General features: G+C 39.4%; 1 protein-coding gene across 2 annotated transcripts in view; it reads left to right on the forward strand.

Annotated features, from left to right (window-relative positions):
* VAPA (VAMP associated protein A) overlaps window positions 1–17,908 on the forward strand; it is a 42,132-nt gene extending 24,224 nt beyond the window's left edge. Inside the window, exons 3-7 of one of the 2 annotated variants that reach the window (XM_048840252.2) lie at window positions 5,963–6,066; window positions 9,614–9,694; window positions 11,462–11,701; window positions 13,007–13,183; window positions 14,565–17,908. In XM_048840252.2, the coding sequence (XP_048696209.1) occupies window positions 5,963–6,066; window positions 9,614–9,694; window positions 11,462–11,701; window positions 13,007–13,183; window positions 14,565–14,723 (761 nt within the window). In that variant the 3' untranslated portion in view covers window positions 14,724–17,908. The remainder of the gene's footprint in view (window positions 1–5,962; window positions 6,067–9,613; window positions 9,695–11,461; window positions 11,702–13,006; window positions 13,184–14,564) is intronic. The other variant, XM_048840251.2, reaches the window with a different exon arrangement.
* The last annotated feature ends 6,862 nt before the right edge of the window (window positions 17,909–24,770 follow it).

A 24,770-nucleotide genomic window follows, 5' to 3' on the forward strand; every position in this document is an offset into this window, starting at 1 on the left:
CTGGTAGCTCATCCCACTGCCCTGTGGGAAGGACCGCATGGGGAAGGAACTTCCTCATCTCCCATGAGGGAAGGGAGGAAGAGCCAGGTTGGCTCCTGACCACTTCCATGGACCCACCATATGGGTCCAGCTTATCATTCTTTTCCCCCTCTCCTAGACTGACTTGGTTATTTGGAAGGGGTAGGGAAGTAATCCCTTGCTAGGTGGTGTTCTAGGCTTGGGCAGAGCCATTCAGGCTCCTGTCTTGCCCTCCTTGGGGCTTCCAGAATCTGGGCTGGCCTTACCATGAGGCAAACTGAGGCAACTGCCTCAGTGCCAGACTGGGGGAGGGGGGGGCAGTGTGTAGAGTGTAGATTTGTAATGGACCCAGATTTGCAGTGGACCCAGAGTGTAGATTTGTAATGTAAAATTGTCTGCTGCTGGTGTATATGTATTCTCTCTGCTCTAGATGCACAGAGATGGTGGAGTGCTGTGCTGGAGGAAGGAGGGCACAAGAGCTATAACAGGCAGGCAGGAGAAAAGGTGAGAGGGAATAACAGAAAGCAGCAGGAGCTGCAGGGAGAGAGAGGAGGAGGAGCCTCTTGTGTACCTCTCTAGCACTCCCAGGAGCCTGGACTGATTAACACGAGCTTCTCAGGGAGCTTCCTGTTTCCTGCTGCTTCCCTGAACCCACATGAGGAGACCAGGCAGACAGCTGAAGTAGTAGGAGCCAGTTAGTCCCTTAAGACGCTGATATCTTCCTTCACTCAGCCCCTGCTACCAGCCTGCTTATTTGTCCCCTTCAGCTGAGTGTTGAGAGTCACTATAGCTGGCACAGAACAGCAGTCATGAGTGAAAGAAGAAAACGCCCCTCTGGGGCAGCATTCAGAAAAAGAAAGAAAGCAAAGGAAACTTTTCTATCTAAGCAGGAAGGAGCTCTCCTGAGATACAGACACAAATATTCACGGTGAGCCTTCCGGCCCCAGTGAGGATGTGAGTGGTGAGGAGATGCCTGATCTTCCAGTTAGAGTGCAGGTGACCTGGCAGCTACTGCAGCATCCATATCTCCATCTCAAATTGATGTAACCGTGCACATTCCTGAAGAAAAGTGTAGATCAGAGAAGAGTGTGGTGGAGGTGCAAGAAACAGCTGCTGCCGAGATAAGTCTAGGTGATCCAGGACTGTGGACCCACTTGAGCGGTAGCCTGAGGGACTTCCTTGTACTGCATGGGCCACAGCAAGTGAAAAACTCCATGTTCCCCAAAGACAATGAAAATAGAAGTTTCCATCCAACACATTACTGGTGTGAAATCCCCTATGGTGACACAGTGGAGAGGCCATGGCTTATTACTCAAAAACCCAGAATGCTGCATACTGTTTTTGTTGCAAACTGTTCCAGTCTAACCTTCCAGCCACATTGGGTTCTACAGGAACAAAGGACTGGAAAAATTTGGCTAGAAATCTGGCATGCCATGAGAAGGCAGCAAATCACCAGAGAGCATTCCATAGGTGGAAACAGCTTGAGATGAGACTAAGGTTAAAGGCCACCATAGATGATCAGCTTCAAGAGAAGATTGCATCAGAGTCTCTTTACTGGCAAAACGTTCTGAAAAGGCTCATTGCCATGGTGAGAATGTTTACTACCCAAAACCTAGCACTGCGTGGCAGTTCAGATCAGCTGTATGTGCCAAACAATGGAAACTTCCTTAAAATTGTGGAGCTGATGGTTGAGTTTGATGCTGTACTCCAGGAGCATCTAAGAAGAGTCACCACCCAAGAAATGTACACGCACCCCTACCTTGGAAAAACAATTCAAAATGAGATCATACAATTACTGGCAACAAAAGTCAAACAGAAGATTGTGGCAGATCTGAAGTCAGCAAGATGTTACTCTGTTCTTACTGCACACCTGACACCAGCCATATGGAGCAAATGACTTTAATGGTGCCTTTTGTTACAACAACAGAATCTAGTGAAAATGTTCCTGCAGTAGTGACTGTCAGAGAGCATTTTCTAGAATTATTGACATTGATGATACAACAGGAGCTGGTATGACAAATGTGCTTCTTAAAAAGCTGGAAGATACGGGAATTGCGATAGCTGAACTGAGAGGGTCAGGGTTACTATAATGGTGCCAACATGAGAGGAAAGAACAGAGGAGTGCAGACACGGATCCGAGAGTTAAACCCTCAAGTTTTTTTTTTTTGTCCCATGCAGTTCTCATTCATTGAACTTGGTGGTCAGTGATACAGCATCAGCTTCTAGTGAGGCTGCTGAATTTTTTAATGTAATTCAAAGCATCTGTGTATTTTTCTCTATGTCAACTCATCAATGGCAAATTTTGAAGCAACATCTGGGAACATCCTCTCTGACACTGAAACCACTGAATGCCACATGATGGGAAAGTTGAGTGGAGGCGATAAAGCCTATCAAACACCAGATTGGGAAGATAGATGATGCCATAGTTGCCATTATGGAGGGTAATGCTATGACAGGAACTGTTTGTGGGAGAACAGTGGCAGAGGGAAATGGAATCACCAGAAACATACATAACTTCAAATTTCTGTGTGGCTTAGTGTTGTGGCATGATATACTGTTTGAAATAAATGTTGTAAGCTAGAGACTCCAAGGTGTTAACCTTGAAATATCTGGAGCAATGGAACAACTGGACAAAGCAAAGTCATACCTACAGTCTTACCGGTCAGATCAGGGATTTCAAAACGTTCTGAAGAGTTCACAGAAGCTGGCAGAGGAACTTCACACTGAAGCTATTTTCCCACCCATTCAAGAATACAAGAGTCACCGAAGAAGACGACCTTTTGATTACGAGGCACGGGATAATCCCATAAGAGATCCCAAACAACAATTCAATGTTGAATTCTTTAATCAGGTGCTAGATTGTGCAATACAGTCAGTTGAAGAACGTTTCGTGCAGCTCAAGGAACACACGAGTATATTTGGGATGTTGTATGATATTCCAAAACGCCTCACTATACCTGAAGAAGACCTACACCAGGGCACTAGAGACAGTGTTGACACATGATGACATGGGCGATATTGATGCGAGTGATTTAGGTGGATGAACTGAAAGCCCTTTCAAGATACATTTCAGCAGGATCAACTCCAAAGGCTGTTCTGGAATATATGTGCACAAATAAGGTGACCACCCTCTTTCCAAATGCTTTTGTTGCTCTGCGCATACTTCTAACACTTGTTATAACAGTTGCCAGTGGACAATGCAGCTTCTCCAACTGAAGTTAATAAAAACACATCTATGCTCCACAATGACACTATCTCATAGAGCATGAGCTGGCCCAGGCTGTGGACCTTCAGCAGGAAGCAGTTCAAATCTTTGCAACCAAGAAGGCATGGAAAGCACCACTTTGATTATTCAAACAGATAAAAATGCCAGTGTTTACTACGCAGAGAAGAAAAGTTACATTTATTGTTCAGGCATTTGAAAGTTAAGTGTTACTTAAAATTTTTGAACAAGGCATTTTAAGTTGTTAGTTCTCCTTTACTGGGGTAGGTAGCAGAGCAGTACCATGAGAGGAGTAGAAAAGGAAGGAAGGCAGAATTGAGACCTTCCAAAGTTTTGGCCCAAGCGAGGGGGCATGGGGGCGTCATTTTAGCTCCCCGCCTCCGGTGCCAAAATGTTGTGGGCTGGCCCTGTCCACAGTGTAGCAGGGAAGCTGCCAATGGAACAACTAGAGCAGCTATTTTTCTTCCTCCTTGTGGTGTGGCAGGAGCCAGTGGCGGAGCTTCTGAGAAACAGCAACAGGGATGTGGGGAGCAGATGCTCAAAGCACTCCTGATTCACGTTGCTAATTATGTTGGTGCTGCTTGAGAAGTGGCTGAAGGAGAATGGGGAGGCTGATTCAAACAGTGCTGTTTAAAAGTTGCTGAGTACAGTTCATGGGGCAAATTTTTAATTTATAGTCAAATACAAATTTTCTTCTTAACAGTTGTCCTTGAAGAGAAGAAGTTGGGCTGCTGTTATGCAAGAGGTAGCTCACAGCCCATAGAGTTTCTTCAGTGATTCCTACGTCTAGACCAACAATTTATGGTTGAGCTAGAGCATTTCACTGAGACACACCTTGAGTAAAAGACTCCCTAGGTACATCTGCTTTGCCCAAAAAAAGACAAAAACCCAAGACCCCGGGTCAGGAGTCTGAGAGCCCGGGTCAATTGACTGGGGTCATACTACAAGACTAAAAAATAGTTCCAGCCTGAGTGGGAACATCTACCCTGCTATTTTTAGTTCCATATGGTGAACCCAAGTCAGTTGACTCAGGCTCTGAAACTCACTGCTGTGGTTTTGCAGTTTAGACGTATCCGCTAAGAGTAATGGAGAACTTGTCTTATTTCCAGCAGAACTGTGCTAACTTCACCTTTCAGCCATTTTATCTCATTATGCTGTTGTCCTCTAGTATCAGATATCTTTTCCTTGGGCAGTCAGTTTATAGATTTGTCATCAAGATTCCACTTGACCTTTTCTTTAGTAAATTAGGTTGAGCTCCTTTAGAGTCTCATAGTAAGGTGTCTTTTCCAGGCACAAATCATCCTTCTAATTCTCCTCTGAACCTCTCCAATTTTTCAACATCCTTTTTGAAGTGTAAACACCAGTACTGGACATAGTATTCCAGCAGTTGTTTCACCAAATGCCAAACACAGAGGTAATATCACACTTTACTCCTGCTTGATTCCCCCAGTTAATACAGTCAGGTATTTTAATAGCCCTCTTTGCCACAGAATCACACTGGATGGTTGTGTACAGTTGGTTATATACAATGACCCACAAGTCCTTTACGGAGTTGCTGCTTTCCAGAATCTAGTTCCCTATTCTGTAAGTATGGCTTGTGTTCTTTGTCCCTAGATGTATTGTCTAGGATTTGGCTATATTAAAAGGCAGATCTCACACCATGTTGCCAAATGTGTTAAAGCTTGAAAGAGAGCCTTGCACCCAACTCTGTCAGAAATTTTTATTTAAATAGGATTAAAATCCCCAAATATTTTAAACCGTCTGAACAAAAATTTCTTTACTTCTTGGTTGCTCTAATTTCAGTCGCTTATCATTATTCTAGTCCTATTAGGTTCTCAGTCATCCATAGAAAAACAGGGTGGTGAAAACTTTATATTTCTTTATGTAGAAACAAGAAATCTCATCACCATTTTTTGGGTGATAGGAAGGTGGGAAACAATCATTCAGACTTTGTGAGCCAAAGATTTCTATTTTAAAAAGTTACCCCCACTTACAAGACATTGGTGACATAGCCAATGCCAGAGAGTGTCTGCATAGTGTGGATCCTCTTTTTACATAATATATTTTTAAATCAGCATTTTGATTCTAGGTATGGAATATGGTTGAACTTATGGGTAACCAGCATCAAAGGAGAATGGGCCAGTACCTGCTTGTCTGCCATTGTACTGTCCTCTCCAGAGAGGAAGAGGCAAGCTGGCCCAGCTAGCACCCATCTTCAGAAAACTCTTTGGAGTAGATACTGATTGTAACTACCATCATGTATATTTGGGGTCTGTTGTCTTTACATTCACTTAAATCACAATATGTGTTTCTGACTATACAGACGGCAAATTATGATCCCTTAGTTTGTATTGCAGAGGAATTAAAAATGGATTGAAGGAAATTAAACTTTTTTGTTCTTTATCTTAAATATTTTCTGGTACTGGTAGAAATTAAAAAATATTCTGCCTGTTTTTAGTGTTGGATCAAAACAGTTTATTATAAATATGGGCTTTAAGTGTTGTAAATTCTAGGATTTATATAGTTGTAAGACTTGTTTCCAGTTGACAGCTGTTGCTACAGTGTATTCCTCCCCACCCCACTTCCAACACTTCATTTGCGTTGTGGCTTTGTTAATGGCCAGTCAAGTGAGAACTGAATTAAAGCTAAAATCATTTAATGCAAGCATATTAATCATCAGTTGAAGAACCATGAATAATCTTATATTTCGTTTTTGTACAGTAATGTTACAGCCTTTTGACTATGACCCAAATGAGAAAAGTAAACACAAGTTTATGGTACAGACAATCTTTGCACCACCAAGTACTTCAGATATGGAGGCAGTGGTAAGTAAACATATTAACATGAATATGCTGCCTGCTTAAAATTCAGTTTCTGCTGTAATAGATAAACATGTTATGTTCAAATATAAGTAATTCTTACTCTGGAACAAAACTCAGACATGTTCTGAAGAACTCTCTGACTACTGTGAATAAATGATCCAAGGTTTTGAATCATAAATGCATAATCATGTCATTAGTGCTTGTGACTTGCTTAATGAGTTTTGTTTGAAAGTTATTTATGGGGGCTTGGTGAATAGCAGGCAAATTGAATGTGAATGACATGCAGATGAATTAGTTTTGGGTATTACAGCATGGACCTACTGATCCTTGCAGTCAGTTAACAGACAGTAAACAGGGTTAGTGTGAAGGACTTCAAAGAAAGTGTGAGGTGGCAAGTTCTAACATGAGAATGGCATTACTGGATGTAAAAGAAGTTCAGCTGGGACAGTCTAATGGGAATCAAAATAGTCTAGTGGAGAAGATAAAGCCGCCTTCTATAGGAAGACTATGAAGGCAAAAATATGTACAGACTACAAACTCGCTTTCTATTCTTGTAGAACTAAACACATACCTGAGGTTGAGCTGACATACATGATTGGTGGGATATGTACCCTTTAGTCTTTGAAGTACAGGTATTTTCTGGAAAGCAGTGCCCTTACATGACTCCAGGCACTGTCTTCTAGGAAGAAAAGCCACCATGACAGATCCAGGAAGTGGTGGATGGTCCATATTTCTGGAGATATTTGTTCCATTACTGTTAATTCTGAAGGCTCTTCTAACCTCAAGGCCTCAATGTCTCCTTCAGGAGACAGAGAGTCCCCAAGCCCCAGTGATCTGGTAACCATGTGCCTTCAGATTCAGAGGATGAGTCTGAGGCTCTTGCCACTGGTGCTGGTTCCAAGAACTTCCTTGGTCAGCCCTGGTGCACTCCAAGATGATCATCTGGGTAACTCAGAGTACAGAAAAGGGCAAAGGCCAGAAACCAGGTTTCATAAAAAATTAAATTCACTAGGGCTCAGCAGGCTTGTACTGTATCTCCTTTTCATCAGAAACTGAAGAGTTCAGTATGGCATCTTTTCATCAGAAGTAGTCATAATCCACCAGATTTTGTTAAAGCTTCTGGAGAGTTTAGCCAGAATCTGCCTCAGTGGAGCTTCCTGCCTGTTTTTTGTCCCAGCACCATGCTCTGTTGCATCCTGGTTGCATGGATTATTGGCATTATCCAGGAAGGATATAAAAATCCACTTCAGAAACATTATTTTAAATTATCACCCTTGAAAATATAGTAACTCTCAATATCCCTCTGCTCTAAAGCTGCAGAAAATTAATCATTTTGGTTGTAAAATGCTGTACAGCCAAGTTTAAATGCCTCTGGGAAAAAAAGAGGGGGAAGGGATTTTATGGAATATGGCTTATTCAAACTGATTCTGTTTATCTGTAATGCTTTCATCTCTTAAGAACATTTCAGAAGCCCTCTTAGTGCAAGGCAAATCACAAACCTCAGATCTGTTTCCACCTCCATGGAATTAATTACATGCACATACCAAGTACTGTTGCTCAGTTTGGACTCTAGCAGAAGTCAGTATTTGGAATAGCCTAGGGGTGCATGGAGTTTTACAGACATTTAATGTTACAGAACTCTGTCACTCTTTAGGAGCTTTTCAAGATACCTGTTTGTCTTCCCTTTAGCTTTTTTTTGGACAAATTGATTAAAACTTGCACAGTTTTTAATAATATATATGTATTTTAAAGAGTACCTCTCTTATCCACATCACCATTAAATTACCATTTTCAAAGTGTTCACTTTGATTATTAAAAATTGTATGTTGTCTTCATTTTTTCTTTAGGCATCCCTTGAGCATAGTTATCTGTAATGGCTATTTTTTGAAGATGAACACCTCAACAGATTCTTCAACCAATTTCATTTCAACAGAATTGAGTGATTTGTAACTGCTTAATGTTTTACTGTTTTGAATATTGTTCCCTTGGGAATAATTTGATCTCCAATTCAGAGGGAATTGACTTGGCGTATTGGGCCATTATTCGCCGCAAAGTGGCGCAAGATACGCCCATGCTGGAACCAGCAGCTCAAAAATTGATCACAGGGAATTGCTCTGTGTCCCTACACAGCAGCAGGAGACCCAAGGGCAGTTATTTGTTGAGGTGTATATCTTTGTAGTACAATTACAGGTGAGTAATTTTAAGTGTTTCAAGGTGGAGGGACATGAAGTAGCCACCAGAAAGCTAGATTGTTGTCTGAACCGGTTTTCTGTCTGGGCAGGAGTTTATACCAAGCAAATTATAACAACTTTGAAATATTAAATCTGTTTCAAAAAATCAAATGCCTATGAAAGACACACTGTGTATTTAAAGTGGACATCCAAAAAAATTATCTTACATACTATTTTCCTCAACTGATTTATATAAAATTTACACCGTTAACAGACATTGATATAGACAGACATTGTTAACAGACATCTGATAGGAATATCAGATCAGTGCTCAGTAATGCTTAATATTATTAGTGTCCTGAGATGCCTTTATAAATGTTCTTTATATTCTATTTAACAGGTAAGTCAGTATGTAATACCTCTTTGTGTTCATTAGTGTGTCATAGTAACACTTATATCTCTTTGGGAGTGATTTGACTAAGCTCTGCCTCCTAGTGGACATGTACAATTTTTGAAGATGTTCTGAATCTTAAAGCTTGTAGGGGGCCATCTTTGTTTACAGTTCTTAGGAGGAAGTCTTGAGTGTTTTTTAAACTTTAAAGGCTTACTTAGCCATAAAAAGGGTGTTTGGCAGCAGGAGAGGGTTGGGAATAGGTATGGATGCTTTCAAGAATTGCAGCTGACATCTGGAACTCAGTAAGTCTAAGACATATTTTAGGTGGCAGTATTTTAAATGTCAGTTGTCTGGAAGTAGGGGATATTCCAGCCTTTCTTGTAGTTGGGTATATTTGACAGTGTACTAAAATTAAAAATGTTTATCAGCTGCTATGAAATATTTCTATAGGCCCAAACAGTAATGTATTAAAAGCTGCAAAATGGTAATTAGTTCAGAAATTTAGGGTAAGGAGAACTAATTTATTCATAGATTCCAAGACCAGAAGGGACCACTGTGACCATCTAGTCTGACCTCCTGTAGTAATAAAATTACTCTGAAAGGTGTTTTTGAAAATATAGAGTCTTGTTAATGAGATAATACTGCCATTATAAAATACAGTACAGACTTTTTTCTGTATTTTAGCAAAACATCTTTTAGTTCTTTGCTTTTAAAATCAAGTTATTTCATAATGTTGCATTCTGTTCTTCATCTTTATTTCTAGACCTTAGTTTTTGCACATCTCTATCTTCCATTATTCATTATAATTTGTAGAATAATGGTGATGAGAATTGTTTAAAAGCTAGAATCTGAAAATTGTAGCTGAAATAGAAGTAATATTCAGCTTGAGTATTGAGAAGGTATAAAAGCAAATCACTTAAGAAATACTTGCGTTTGGTGTGCATGAACCTTGTACATTAAATAACCATAAAAATTGTCATTTTAGTGGAAAGAGGCAAAACCGGATGACCTAATGGACTCCAAATTGAGATGTGTGTTTGAAATGCCCAACGAAAATGATAAACTGGTAAGTCAGAAACTAAGTGACGTTATATTAGCCTTTTAAGTTCTTGCAGCAATTTCAGTTTATCTTGGATCTGAGTGTTTTTATAGATGCTATGTAAATAAACATTGTGCTGAATGTCCCAGATACCAAAAGTAAGAAAATTAGCAAACAGGTAACTTTAATTTTAAAAAAATAGTGTTTTCTTAACCCCTAAACACATTGCTAGCTGGCTTTTTGCAGTCTTTCACTATGTGATATGGTTTTACAAAATCTGAACATGCTCTTGAGATAAATGGTTAGCTCTGCAATATTGGAGCCATATTTTTTAAAAGCAATTGAGCTTACCCCCATACTATTCTCCATTGGGGTTCCTTGTATTTTTACACCTCCGTATAATACAGGCTATGTTGTCTAATGCAGGAGTGTATTTGTCATCTAACTTGAATAGACCTGGTAATAGGGGAAGGAATGGAAATTTAATATTTATTTGACAAGTGTCCCTCTTTTATCCTATAGCTTTTATTTCGTATTCCCACATATTCCCCTTTTACTTTAATTAACTTTACCATTCTGGTGATGAACTGAATGACTTAGTATACAATTAGAGAGACAAGGTGGGTGAGATAATATCTTCTGTTGGACAAACTGAGTTTGACCAGAAGTAGAGGTTGGTGTAGCTCAAAAGCTTGTATTTCACTAGCAGAAGCTGGTCCAATAAAAAAACACCTACCTTGTGTGTCCAGTATTCCTGGGACCAACATGGCTACAACAACACCACTGCAAACCTGAATGGAAATTGTTATACCATATTAAGTGAACATACTGGTGTACAGTTGGTGAGCTGTGCTAAATAAGCCTTTGCCTCGGTGGAATAACATTCTGTGGATACAGTTAATACAAATTGTGGTGTGACCCTTACAGATGGTACAACAGATGGTACAACATTTAGAACTTGTGAGTTTTCAGAATATTAATAGATAAACATTGCATTAATTTTCAGCCCTGACTTTGATGCTTTAACATTCTTGGCTGTTTCAATAGATTGGATAAAACAAATGAGACTTTTCAGTATTATGTGTAAGACTTTTTTCATACACTCAAACTTAATTTTAATATTTGAATATTAATGAAAGTATTGATGTACATTTAAAAATTAACTTTAATCAGTCATTTCAGACCTGTAATTTTGAATTCATTTTTCCTCCAAAAGAAGGTGTTGTGCTTGGGCTTAGTACAGATACTCTTGGGCCCTGTGCCCATCTTTCAGGTTAGTGGTAAGGAAGGGAGAGAGATGCAACCTTTTACCCGTCTGCACCAAAATCCACTCAAATTGTGTGGCACATGGTCATTTCAAGCTCTTTAAATTGAAGAGGCCCTGTCCTGTTTGCGCTATCGGACATTCAAAATAACATTAATTTGCTGTCAGTTCCTCAGAAATTACAAGGGAGAAGGACTTTGAAGAGTAGAACTCCCAGGCCTGTGTATTGTCAAATCTGATTTGGGAACTGTCTCTGCATTCATAAGCCTAGGCAGGGGTTTTGCAGACAACAGCCTCATTCACTTCAGAGCCCTAAGAGTCATCCATCTTGTCCACGGAGTGAGGCAAAAGTTCATTGGAAAAAATAGTATGTGGTCATATAATTAAAGTCTGTATTATAATGGATACGCACAAATTAAAGTTGCAATTAATTGTATAAAACTAACAGCAGAAGCAAACTTTTTGTACTTTCTGTAACTTGGTACCTTTATATTACTGCTTGTACATAATGTTTATGTTTTTCTGAGTAGCAGCGTGGGGTTGCAGAACCTAATCCTTTAGCCGTTGGTTTAGTCACTCCCTTAAATCTTGCAATGAGAAATCTGCCAAGTACTGAGGGTATGGCTCACCTGCCACCTCAGGATTTACCTACACCAAGACACAAGTATTTCACTCCAGTGAGCAGCAACTTTCTTCAGACACCTATCAGTTATAGCCAGAAGATTGACATGAAGGAACCAGTCAGTGAGGTCAGACAGCAGAAGAAGCAGGTTTGTTCCAAGGAGCTAAAAGCTATAGGGTTCTAAAGGAGTCTGTTTATTGCTGGTTTGTGAGCTAACTAGAATTACTTTAAAACACACTAAGTGCCATATCATGCTCTCCTCACACAAATAATTCTGTTTAATCCAATGGATACAACCTATGGAAGACAGCAGGATTTGGCTCTTAGGCTCTTTATGACCATTCAGTAGAATATATTGTAAAATGTAAGCAGGTGTAATGAGATAACCAGTAGCAGTTTGAGTTGTTACTAATGAAGTTCAGTTAATTATAAAGAACTTTGTTTTTTCTGCATATTGAAATCAAGATATCTTCTGTTTTTACATAATTGCCATATTAAGTTTAAATAGTTATAATCTTTGATTTGGTATTTAACTTTCAGACTGCTTACTTGCTATTTGAAGAGGTGCAATATAGAGTGGTGACCTAAGTAAAAGTGCCTGTATAGTTAATCAGGAAAAAATACAGTAGTGTTAACATAATTTACTATGATATTAATTACTATTATCTCCAGTAGTGTTAGCATGTGGTTGCTTTGTTTTATAAATCCATTTAACTGTATAGTTAATCCAGGTCACCACTGTATGGATTAGGATTTTTAATGTCCACTGGAGATTGTTTAGATTCCCACATCCCTGCTCTAGACATTAGACTCCTGGATTCTATTTCCAGCTTTGTCACAGTCTTGTTGTGTGACCTTGGGCAATCACTTAACCTCTTCACTTCTCTTCACCCGTATTCAAAATGAGTGGAATCCTTCCTCTCAGAGATGCTGTGAGATTTAATCAATATTTGTAAAGTGCTTTGAGCTTCTTGCATGAGAAGCACTCAAAGTGCAAAATATTTTTATTTCTTTATCATACCTCAGTCTTTAACCGAACTTCTGTGTCCTGAATTTCATCTTTCTAATTTTAGCCATTTTTTTTATTGCTTCCTATTACTTAATTTTTTTTCTTTTCCTTTGATATAAAAATGGAAGTTCACATCTTATGTTGTTGTTTTGATGCCTGTTGGGTCAGTGTTAACTCAAGAAGTATAAGGATTGGCTTTTTTCTCAGAGGCACTAGCGCTAAATGCAAACAATGCTATGTTCTTGTGCCTTTTAATGCTCTTACTAATGAGAATTGAAAACTTGAAAGCACAAGCCTTGCTGTGTTTTGGATGACCTCAGATATGAACTTCATTTGAAATACGTTGTAGCAGTAGTTTAATTTTTTTCAATTTTTATATTAAGCTGTAAATATTTCTTTGGATCTAGAAAATTAAAATTCTCAGGTTTTTCTTAATATTTGCAGAATGATGTAGAAGCAAGCAAATCTGCCCCAGTCCTGAATACATCTAAACAGGATGGACCGATGCCAAAACCACATAGTGTCTCTCTTAATGATACTGAAACAAGGAAACTAGTGGAAGAATGCAAAAGACTTCAGGCTGATGTGATGAAACTGTCAGATGAAAATCGGCACCTGAGAGTAAGTTCTATTCTAATGAGTTTCAGATTAAAATTAGTTTCTCTTAAACAGGTGATTAAAAGACATAGATTTGTATAAATGCATGCAGATAAAACTTAACTTTTGAAGTTTTATCTGCATAAAACGTAAAAAGGGGAAATACTTTGGGGAATACTACTTAGAATGAACAAAGTCTGTTCTGGAAGGTAGGTACAATTATCTGCGTAACAAGGATCATCTGCTATATAATTTTCTTGTTCTTCTAAGAAATAGGGATTGATCACACGTAGCTATTCCTTCAGTAGCACTGTTAGCTAAGCTATCACTTCTCTCCTCATCTAAAAACTCCACTTCTGTGTCAATTTCAGAAGTAACTGAGCTTACTTTTAAACCTGTTTATAAATTATCTAGGAATTATTATTCCATGATGCAAGAATGTGTGCAGCACAAGTTAATGTTAAATATAAATGCTCATCAGTTGTTTATGGTCAGTATCTTTTTCTTTCCACTGATGAGAATTTGAAACTATGCCAGTTATATATATATATATATATATATATATATATATATATATATATTTAAAATGTAGTGGAATAAGAAGTACCATTTTCTGAGGTGGCACTCAAACATCCTGAGTGTCTTTATAGTTTCTACTGCATTACAGCTTTTCATAAAAACTCACTATTATCTGTGTTCACAATATTTTGGGTCTATTCATTAGATACTCAAGTGCATATAGCTGAGAACCAATGCAACAGCATTGCAGATCACAGAATTTTAGCTTACAGAATCACTTGATTGTTCACTTACTAGTTGTGTTCAGTGTGGTGTTGCTTTCTGCTGGCTTTGTGTAGTAGTATTACTTCCATAATTATAACTTATCAGTACACAATTATATGTTGTCATTGTAGCTGTTGGGTATATGACAGTTCCTATATTGTCAATAATATTTTAATATATAAAGAAATCTGAAATAAAGCTAATTCCTAAACAGTAGTTGTGATATCCGAGCACACAGGGAAACCACAAAATATAAATATTAGCTATTGGGGTGTTTCCGTTACTAAAAATTTTTGTATAAATTAAAGATGGATTTTTCAGTGTGCAAGGTAAGAGTTTTATTACTTTTACTAATAGTTATACACAAAAACAGGGTGGAATACATGTGGATTAGGTATTGGAAAAGAGAATTTGTAACTTGATAAATGTACACTTATTTGGAATCTTGCAATATCTTGGTTCTTTTCAATTTAAAAAGTAATAGTACAGCTCGTCTTCTAAAATAATTTTGTGTGACCTTGTTTAAATACTTACCGAAGAGATTCAGTCTTCTGGTTAAGTTTTCACCATTAAGACTACTATGATTGCATATTCATGAATTTCTTCCATGTGTCCTTTTCAGGAGGAAGGCTTGAGGCTCAGAAAGGTAACACACTCCGATAAATCTGGATCACCCACAGCCTTGGCCCTCAGAGAGAATGGCTCCAATCCTCTTCCTTCACTTCTCGTTGTAATTGCAGCCATTTTCATTGGATTCTTTCTAGGGAAATTCATCTTGTAGAGGGGGAGAGAGAGAGAGAGAGAGAGAGAGAGAGAAGCATGCAGAGTGCGGCTTCCTTTTTTTTTTCTTGGCCAGAAAAAGATTTGTTTACCTACCACTTCATTGGTAGTATGGCCCAGGTGACCATTTTTGTGTACAGCGTCATACAGGCTTTGCCTTTAACGATCTCGCACGGTTAGAAAACACAATTTAAAAAAAAAGACAAACTGTTCGGCTGCTGGACAAAATTGTACATTAAATCATCAATAGCAGGTGTCAGTTGCACATTCAGTCCTTTATGAAAATTCATAAATAAAGAATTGTTCTTTCTTTCTGTGGTTTTAATAAGAGTTTAAAAATTGTTCAGAGTCTTGTAAATGTTATTTTAATAATCCTTTAAAATTTTATCTGTTGCTGTTACCTCTTGGAAAAATGATTTATTAGATTGCTAATCCCACTTGTTCAGGAATATGACGAGAGGTTTTCTGGGGGGAAATGGTGCCTCTTACTGTGTAAATTTTCTCCTTTACCTTACTTTGCTAATATCATGGCAGAATTTCTTTCTTATCCCTTGTGAGGCAGTTATTGGCAGTTTTTCATCCTTACAATCCTGTCCCATGATATTTAACATTAAAACAGAAATAAAATTAACAAATTTTCTGCTGGGTAGCCTGTTTGTGTGTCATACTTTTAGAGGGATTTCTAACAAATTCATTGTTCATGGTAATTTGCTACTTGTAACAAATGGATATTTTTCAATTTACTTTCAATCTTTGGCTAAGACTGTTGTATTTGAAGCTCGAAAAAAACATTAAGGGTTCCCATTCTATTTATGAAGTTCTGAATGGTTTTTTGGCTGCTTTCAGCTATAGAAAAGATAATTATCTAACTTATTTTGAGACATGGAGATAATGTGGGTATCCAGCAGGTATAAATATTGGGAGACAAATGTTTTCAGTATCTGGTATTTAAATATTTATACTTGGATTGTGTGGGTGTATAACAGTCAACCTTCTGTTGCATCTTTGGGTCTGTTGAGTGTCTTCCAGGGGCTGATTCTCCTTTGGTTTCATAAAGGGTACATCATTCAAGTTTACTAATCTATCAGTTCTCTTTGTAACTCCATTTTAACTGATTTTCTTAAATAAATTTTTGTCTATTCAAATGCCCCTAATGAATTTCCATGATGCAGAGGAGTTGATTGCTGAGCAAGCCTCAATTATTTAACTTCCCAGAAAAACAAACAAACAAAAACTTTCATGCAACTCTTGGTAAATCTGCCTGTTGTTAACCATGTATATCTAAGTTTTAGAGAATGCATTTTTTGGGTCTGAAATGCTTCCCTGCACTTAATCTTATGTCTTGCCTCATTTCTGATATACAGGTCATAAAACCAAGTAGGTGGTAGCATTGGAAAAAAATATATCCATACTTCTGACTAAGCATAATCCAACACAGGGAATTACTTGTAAACTGACAAATTCTGGAAGGGATATACTCCTGTAAGAAAAATTGTGTATGTACTTGGACAGCTTGACTTGATGTGGTGCAGCTAAGTGTGTTAGACCTTGGTGTATACACACATTGTGTAGCTGAGAAAAATGTTCTAGGGAAACATTCATTATCTTGGTTGCCTTTGATTTCTAGTGCTTTTTTAATGAAAAGTATAATTACATCATGTTCTGTCATTGCTATCTGTGGTAAACTTTTATAAAAAACATCTTGCATATGTACAAGGAAGACAACAAAGAAAATACAAATAGTGCTTATCTTTTCACTTAAAAGCATGCAAGTACAGATGTTTCCATTTGTATGTTCCAGTATCTGCATTCAAGTCTCCTCTCACCTTAATGACTGGAAAAGTATTCTAAAGTCTTGATTATTTTGATTCCATTGGTTCAGAAACCAATACAATTCTCCAACTTATGCTCTGTCAAAATGGTGATACATCTGACTGTACAAGCCTGTTCCTTAAAGGAAAGCTGATAACATGTAAAGTAACCAAAAAGGTATAGTGTGCAGGATGTAGTTTGCTTCGGACAAAGCAGTCATAAACGAGTGTATGCAAAGATTTGTAATAATGGCCAGCATTTTCAGGGCTACAGAGCAGAGAGAGTCATTTCTCAGTGCAGCCCATTTATGTTGGATGTCTGGCATCAGTACTTTAGAATGGAAAAGGGCACCTATATTGAGATAAAAATGATTATAAAATCAGCCAATTAATATGAATTTTTATAAATACAAAGCAGGTGGAAATTGTGATGGTTGAAGTAATATGTGCAGACTAAAAGTGCAAACAGGCATCGTAACAATATACGTAACATGAGGTGCTCCTGGTATAAGGAGACTCTTTTTTGGTTTCCAGTAATCCTTCATAGCTGTATATAAAATGTAATGCTAAAACTATTTTGCTCTCAGGAGTGACTTTGGATGAGATCAACTGTATTCAGTGAATTATGTAATATGGATTAAATTGTTTGTCTGTTCCTGAAATGGTTAGAACTTCTTACTTTGTGTGCCTGCTTACTTGTGTATGTCAGCATGGGGAAATATAATCCCCACTGCTAATAGAGTACGGTTAAATGATAAAGGCCATAAAGTCATGTATGAAGTTAAATGTACAAGTTTCCCAACTTCTTTTTTTGTTTAATGGAGAACACAGATTGCATTTTTGCTTGCCCACTCGGGCAAGATGTTAACAAAAACCTCTTGATCCCAAATACGTAGTACAGTATGTTAAATTTTTTATGGATATAGCACTTTAAAAAATGTATAACACTTAAGAAATTCAGCTAAATAGAAAATACTTCATTGTCTTTTAATGCATTTCTGTAGTAATTTAGATCCCAAATTTAAGCTACTTCAGAATTACGCTAGTAAATTAGCCTCCCACCTTATCGAGCACATTTTAAAAAATACTCTGCAACTTGCACCAATGTGCAATCTTTTTGTGCTTTCCTACTGCTTCTCTAAAAGTAGTGGACAAGCACTGTCCGTCAGAGCCTTGCATGTTCCTGCTATGATTGAAGCGGATGTGCATACAGGAAATAAACCAACAAAACATTAGCTTGAGCTCTGTTAGTGTCTCTCAGGGGGCAAAAGGCCTTTGCCAAATGGGAAAGGATAACATCAGTAAGCAAAACTTCTTATAAAGGTTTTAAGGATATTACAAAGCATAAAGTGTTAATAAACTATTAAAAATGTGACAGTGTCTTTTTTTGTTTTGAGACTCACTGATTCGAGTTGATACAGTAGATCTGTGTTTCCATGCCAAATAGGTGTACCTAGTTTGCTGTACAGCTTACCATACTGTCTTGTTTGTTATAGTTAGTGTTGATAAATAATTTAAGCTTAAAGTTAGCAGTAAACTGTTAGTGATCATTTTTCACATGTTGGATAGCCAGATACAGTAAGCAAACTAAAAATATTCTGAGTGTTGTAGTAAAAGTATAATATAACATACCTTCTTTTGTATTTATATTGGAGCCCTCTGGGCTTATCAGTTTCCTTTTATACTCATCCAACAGCCTTCTGACCGATGGAGTGTACTGCTTTAGTAAGTAGCAAAGTCCCCCTGTTGCACTTTCTAGGAGTCTAAATTGCTTCATAAATCCAGACTGCATCTGATTTACTCCAGAATATACCACCTCTCACTGTGAGATATTATCCTCTTATTTCACAGAAAAGATCATCTGCAGCCAGGCTAAAACCCCATATAGACAACCAAGACCAACAAGCAGAATCCATGAACAGAAACACAAAACACTCTTTTCAAGAATTCAATCAGTTCCCACAAGTAGAAATCATGGAGTATTGATGGCAGTTGGCATATAATCTTTTCTAATTGACCCCTGCCTTTCCTGGATATTAAAAAATAGAACCTCCATTTTCTAAGCAAACAGATCAAAAAGATAGCAAATAATCTCTACTGTCACAGGTCAGCTGTCATTCTCTAAGATCTTTCAGAGTAGCAGCCATGTTAGTCTGTATCTGCAAAAAGAAAAGGGTATTTTCCACTGCATGCATCCTATAAAGTGAGCTGTAGTTCACGAAAGCTTATGCTCAAATACATTGGTTAGTCTCTAAGGTGCCACAAGTCCTCCTTTTCTTTTTAAGATCCTTCAGTTACACTTCAGGCTCGGGCATGGTACTGAGACAGCACTTGTTACTTTGGATGACCTATCGATAGACAATGGAATTAACATCCATACTTAACCTGCTGGACCTTTGTGGCATTTGGTTCCATAGGTCACCAAATATAAGTGTCCTGTCTTCAAGAAGCTGTATGGTTGAATGGAAACATCCTGAAATTGCTCGAGTCCCTCCTTTCAAATGGAATCTAGTGAATCATTGTGAACTACTGGTCCTCCATCTCCAAAGTGCTTGCCTATTGAGTCCTACAAAGCAGTTCTCTCCTCATCTTATTCAACATCTGTGTGAAGGCACTGGGAGAGCTGGCCAGACAACACAGGCTGATATGTCGATAGTACACAGGTGCCATCCTGCTCTACACCACTTTTCAGTTAAACATAAACAGCACCATTTCTCAGCTTTTTAAATGCTTTGCTGAATTCTTATCACCTGGATGAAAAGCAGCTGGCTAAAGGTGAACCCATGCAAGACTGAGATGCTGCCAATGGTATTTCTCTCATAATATTGTCCATGACCAAGGGCATTTGCCCTTCTATTGGAAGACCTGTGGTCCACGGTGCTACTGGATGTCTAAATAGCCACTTCTATCTATGGCAAAAGATTTTATCTCATTCTGTCTGAGACAGACCTAGCCATTGTGTTCTGCATTCATGTCCTCCTGGCTTATTTGTTGCAGTTCATATCTAGGAAGGAAGCCATGTGCTCTCATAGTTACAACTACACCTAGTACAGAACACAGCAGCCCATTTAGCAGGGACACTGAACAAATCACTCCATACTTTGCTTTGTGAACTGGTTCCCATTGAACAGAGTGCAAGGTCTGTCCCAGTGTTCATCTCTCTTCATGGGGTTGGTCCCAGCTTCTTGAGAGAAACCACCTCTCCCTCTTTGACTGACTTGCCATGACAGCTATGTTCTACTAGTATAGGTATAATTAAGCTATTGACCAATACAGAAAGGCTGAGTGCAGGTGACCAAACTTCCACAGTTCTGGAGTCCTGAAAGAAATAAGTATGACATGAAAGTATGACCACAAAATTAACCACACAAGTAAATGCAAAACTTTTTTTGTACTGTTTTCCTTCAAATGAGTTCTTTGCACATACACACAACCAACTAATGTAACCACACTATAATCAAGCTATTTCTTACATGAGGTGAGGAAATAAAATTTTCTATTTTTAAATACTTCAAAGTTGTTCATGTTTTGAGGTCTATATAAGAAGTATATAGGTAGAGATAGTGGATGGGTTGTCTTTTGTAAACATGTCTCAAGTGTAGATTTCATCAGAAAAGTGACTGTGAAAATGGCATCTTGCACAAGGAACAGTTCTTAGTCTATTGATTCTTATGTGCTACCTTTGGCAACACAGGGCTTGTCTATGCTGCCCTGTGGTTCAGACTATGGGGCTGTGAATGGCAGAACACACCAAAGTGCTGAGCTTTTAACTCCCCTGTGTGGAAACTGCGGGCATCAACTAAAGGGTGGATCCACACGGAGGCATTACACCCCAGCATTGTAGTCCATATGGCTATTCATGTTCCTATAGTCTGAATTTCAGGGTAGTGTTACACATAGCCTATTTTTCTTCTGTACAGCTAAATGTGAGCTGGATTCTGTTGCTTAGCGTGCATTAACAGAATTTTGTTACAATCAGCTATCCTTGTTGCAAACCTACTAAAAACAGTTGATTTGCACGTAAGTACTACTTTTCCCCTCAGTAGTATAGGTCTTTTTTTGTTTCAGCTGATGGTCATGCACGAGAAAGAACCACTCTTGGATCTTCGATTCTAGGCTGTATTTGCAGAAAATGACAAATTAAGAAAAAAAAGTTATTTCCATTCTTAGCACATTAATTTGGAAATCAATGACCAACTTGGGGAGCCACCAAAGCTATGTTTAGTCACTTTTTCAGAATAGAATGACACTTGTGGTTAATGGTCATTGCTGAATGAGAGGTACTTCCATGGTAATCTAGGAAATGAGACCACTTGCTGTATGACAGGATGCATCCCTGCACTGGTCATAAATTTCAGGTTTTGAGTCTGAGTGAGGTGCACGAGTTCTGAAGTAATGTGGTTCTCACAAATCATACTTTCAGCACTATACTCATTTTCTCTTGTTTGCCTCAGACACCGAATTACTTCTAGATTTTTGCAGTGATCGCTACATATTGTTAGACTAATAACAGCACTACCCCCTCTTGTGATTTTTTTTGAAAGTCTCGAGTTTTAAGAAAAATCTTCAGATGCTAGTCATTTGAGTATGAGAATTTCCGTTTGCATTTTAAAAAAGTTTCTAGCCTTCGTAGTTGCCAAGAAAAACATGTATGTTACCCCCAAAGGCTCAAAAAACAGATGGCAAATAACCATCCCTCCACATGTTTTGACATACAAATTGAGTGTGTGTTTTTTTTTTTTAAATCATGAATTTTTAGGGCCTGACTCATGATTTTTTAAATCTGGGGGTTGGTAATGCTGCATTAGTGCAATTAAATGCTCGCTAATGAATTACAGAACAGAGGTCTGGGCAATTGTTAAAGTGAGTTCTGTTCTCCCTCCCCCAACCCCTCCCTGTTGTTACCATGTTTTCTGATCATTTTCACACCAGCTGCACGGATGTTAGCAAGGGTGAGCATTCTTACCACGAAAACGTCTATATATAAATTAGGCAGCAAGGTCGTTCAAACATGTGAATGGGATACTGTCAACCTGATTAGCTCCTCTCCCATATCTCCTTTTCCTGGCATCATAACTTTAAATGGGGATCAGTGCTTCCAATGTATTTTTAAAATATCTCTCCAAACTATAGCCAGTGTCATCTATGTATGTGAAACATGTTCAGGCTGGTTGCTGCTGCTGATCTCCAAGCCCAGTCTGCTTTCTGGGTAGATAACATCTAGCTCTCATATAGCACATCTTAGTGGTAAATCTCAAAAGTGCTCTACAACTACGTTCAGTGTAATTATCCCCGTTTTACAGATAGGGAAACTGAGACACCTAGGTGAAGTGGTTTGCCTAAAGTTACCCAGCAGACCAGGGGCAAAGCCAGAAATGAACCCAGGTCTCCTGAGTGCTCAGTCCACTGTGCCACATGGCCTCCTCTTCAGACCTCTTTAGGTTCTTGAAGACACTGCTCTATTGGGTCTCCAAGATGCTGCTGTATGTAATTGGGGAAACCTATCTGGTGGGCGCCATGCGAACCTTCTTGAAGAGGAGTGGGCTGATACCTTCTTGTTCCTGAAGTCATGAGGTGAGTGGGTGGAATGGGGATTTGAGGAAGTCTGGGGCTGGGGAGTTGCTTTTATTGTAGAGTGGCTCATCACATCAGTAGATAGGCATACTGTACAGCGGTGATACCACCAAAAGTAGTTGCTAAAGGTCCCAGTACCCTGGTGATGGTGGTAGTATTGGGGCATAATGCTGATCCCGTGTGGGGGAAAGCTTTCGGTGGTGCTGATGGTGTTTTGCATCTATCTGCTCTACAAAGTAAGGACAGGAAAGAGAAGTAGGTTCTGTTCAAAGTCATGTGGGCAAACAGCATAGCTACTGTACTAGTAGTATTGGGAAGTGGGGAATATTTTTTTCAATTGTCATTTTTGTAGTTCAAGTAAAGTTAATATAAAATAAAGCTGTATGCATTACAGACATATTTTCTGAAGACATGAGGGCAGTCCTGCACCAAGCACTTCCTGTAAGGTCTGGAAGAGATTGAATATATAGATTTCCAGGGCAGTTCATGACAATGACTGAAAGGATGTTGAATTCTGCAGTTAAAGTACTTGAGGAACATAAGGCTCTTAGGAAGGTTAATACAACCCATTTTTTAATTTGTAATAAATGGGCAACTTTAAAAATTCATAAACCCATTGCTTTTATCAATGGTTCCCAAGTGGTGGTGGGAGCTGGAAGTGGCTGGCATTTCAACTGGTTTAATATATATCAGAGGAAGAATCTGTTACCACATTGAGTACAATAAGATGGGGGGGGTGCTAGGGCTCAGTGTCTGGGGAGCACTGGCTGGAATAATTCCTTTACAGTACCTTAATGCACTGTATTTACTGGGGGAGTTTAGGGAGCCAAAGTGTGAGACTAATGGTAGTCTCCTTTTTAAAAAAACAAAACCCATCCTCAAACATCAAAACTCAGCCAAACATCAAAATATGCCCAACACGTAACCTGAAATACCTACTAGAAGGTGACTGGGCTAATGAAGAGAAAGGGAGCCTTCGCCGGGAGTAGCAGATCAGATAATAGCACATAATGCTGAGGATGAACAAAACTAATGTATAAGTGAGCAGATAGTCATTATTTAAAATCAAGGCATCTGTCACATGGCCCAGGGGTAGGAGGTGGAGGTGACACCTAACCTGAGATTTCAGAGGAGTTTTGGAAAGGTGGGGGGAGGGCAAGGCAGATGATTGATAGGAATAGAAATGTGGGGTTAGGGGTTTGGGAAGGACTGTGTGGGCAGGTTGCAGTAAGGGAGGCTGGGTAAGTGACACCATGGAAGAAACCTGTTCAGATTAGCTGCTGCTTCATCTAGTAGATGCAGATGTGAATTCCAATTAGGTGTGTGCGTGCCCAGACAGAGACTTTTGCCTAGCAGTACATGTAGAGGGGAGGCACTCATAGTTGGGGCCCCTCCCTTGGCTATATGAGGTGGCACCACCCAGAACCCCCTCAGTTCCTTCTCAGCGCCTGTGGCTGGAGCTGGAGCTCTGTGCGGTTGTCTCACAACCTTGCATTTTGTTTTAGCCTAATTTATTGGATATAGTTAGTGTTGACAGTGAGTATTCCCCAGTGATGCCCTCACTGGAGTTGAAACGCTCTCCTTTGTGTGGAGGGTCAATCCCCAACAGCAACCTTAACATGCGGTCCTTGCTTTGTCTCAGTGAGGCCCACCTTAAAGAGTTCTGTTTTATTTGTGAACCATTTAAGAAGCGCACTCAGGTGGCACAGGATCTTTACCTCAAGCAGCACCTGCTTGAACAGGCAATATAGCCTGATTTGGTACTGAGGCCCTTCTTGGGCTGAAGATCACCCTCTGGCTGGGAGGGCACTGCTGCCTCTCATTCTGAGGCAGGTGCCTTGCTGAAGAGATGGAGGAACTGTTCTCCGTCAGCACCGAGGAAGAGGTGTCATCGGATTGATCGTGACCTCTCCAGGTAATAGGGCGACTTATCTGCCTCATCCAGGACCAGCATATGGGAAGGCGTGAGCACTTCTGAATACTGAATGGGAAGGGCAGAAACTCCGTACCATTGACTCCGGTTCTAGCCTCCAGACATGAGTCTGGTACCACCAAGGGAGATGCTGGTACTGACTGCATCCGTGTCATTGCCATACCAGGCAGCCACAGACCTCCTCTGCCTTTTGGTCCTGATCTCAGGCTTGGTCTAGGACTTTCCTAGGGCTGTGCCACCTATGGCCCCGTCAATGGAGTGAGCCACTGGATCTCCATGTCTGTCAGCACTGCATCTAGCTCCCTTGCCATGGTGGGGATGGAGCTGGTACCAGAATTGGTGCACGGGGACCTCTGCACTGGGGGACCCTCTTCAGCACCACCGCATTTGATGCCGCAAGTGTTTGGATTGTGGCTCTCTCACCTTTTACATCAGTGCATTTGGGTGCTCCAGTACTGCAGTTTCCACTGGGACCAATTCTGCCTGTGGCACTGGCATGCTCAGTACCGATAGTACCGCCTTCATTGGGGGTGCCAATTCCTGCCTCATGCTGGGTGATGGATGAATTGGACCACTTATTGGCTTCCTTGGACATTGCTCTTCCCATGTCACCAAGAACCCGGGGCTCTCATTCAGAGTTGTAATAGTCATCCTCCCACTCTACATCACCTGATGAACTCTGGAGGCTGCTAATGGACCAGTATGGCTCCCAGGGTTGGTGTGTGCCCTG

The sequence above is a fragment of the Caretta caretta genome, chromosome 2 (assembly GCF_965140235.1).
Source record: "Caretta caretta isolate rCarCar2 chromosome 2, rCarCar1.hap1, whole genome shotgun sequence".
NCBI lineage: Eukaryota > Metazoa > Chordata > Testudines > Cheloniidae > Caretta > Caretta caretta.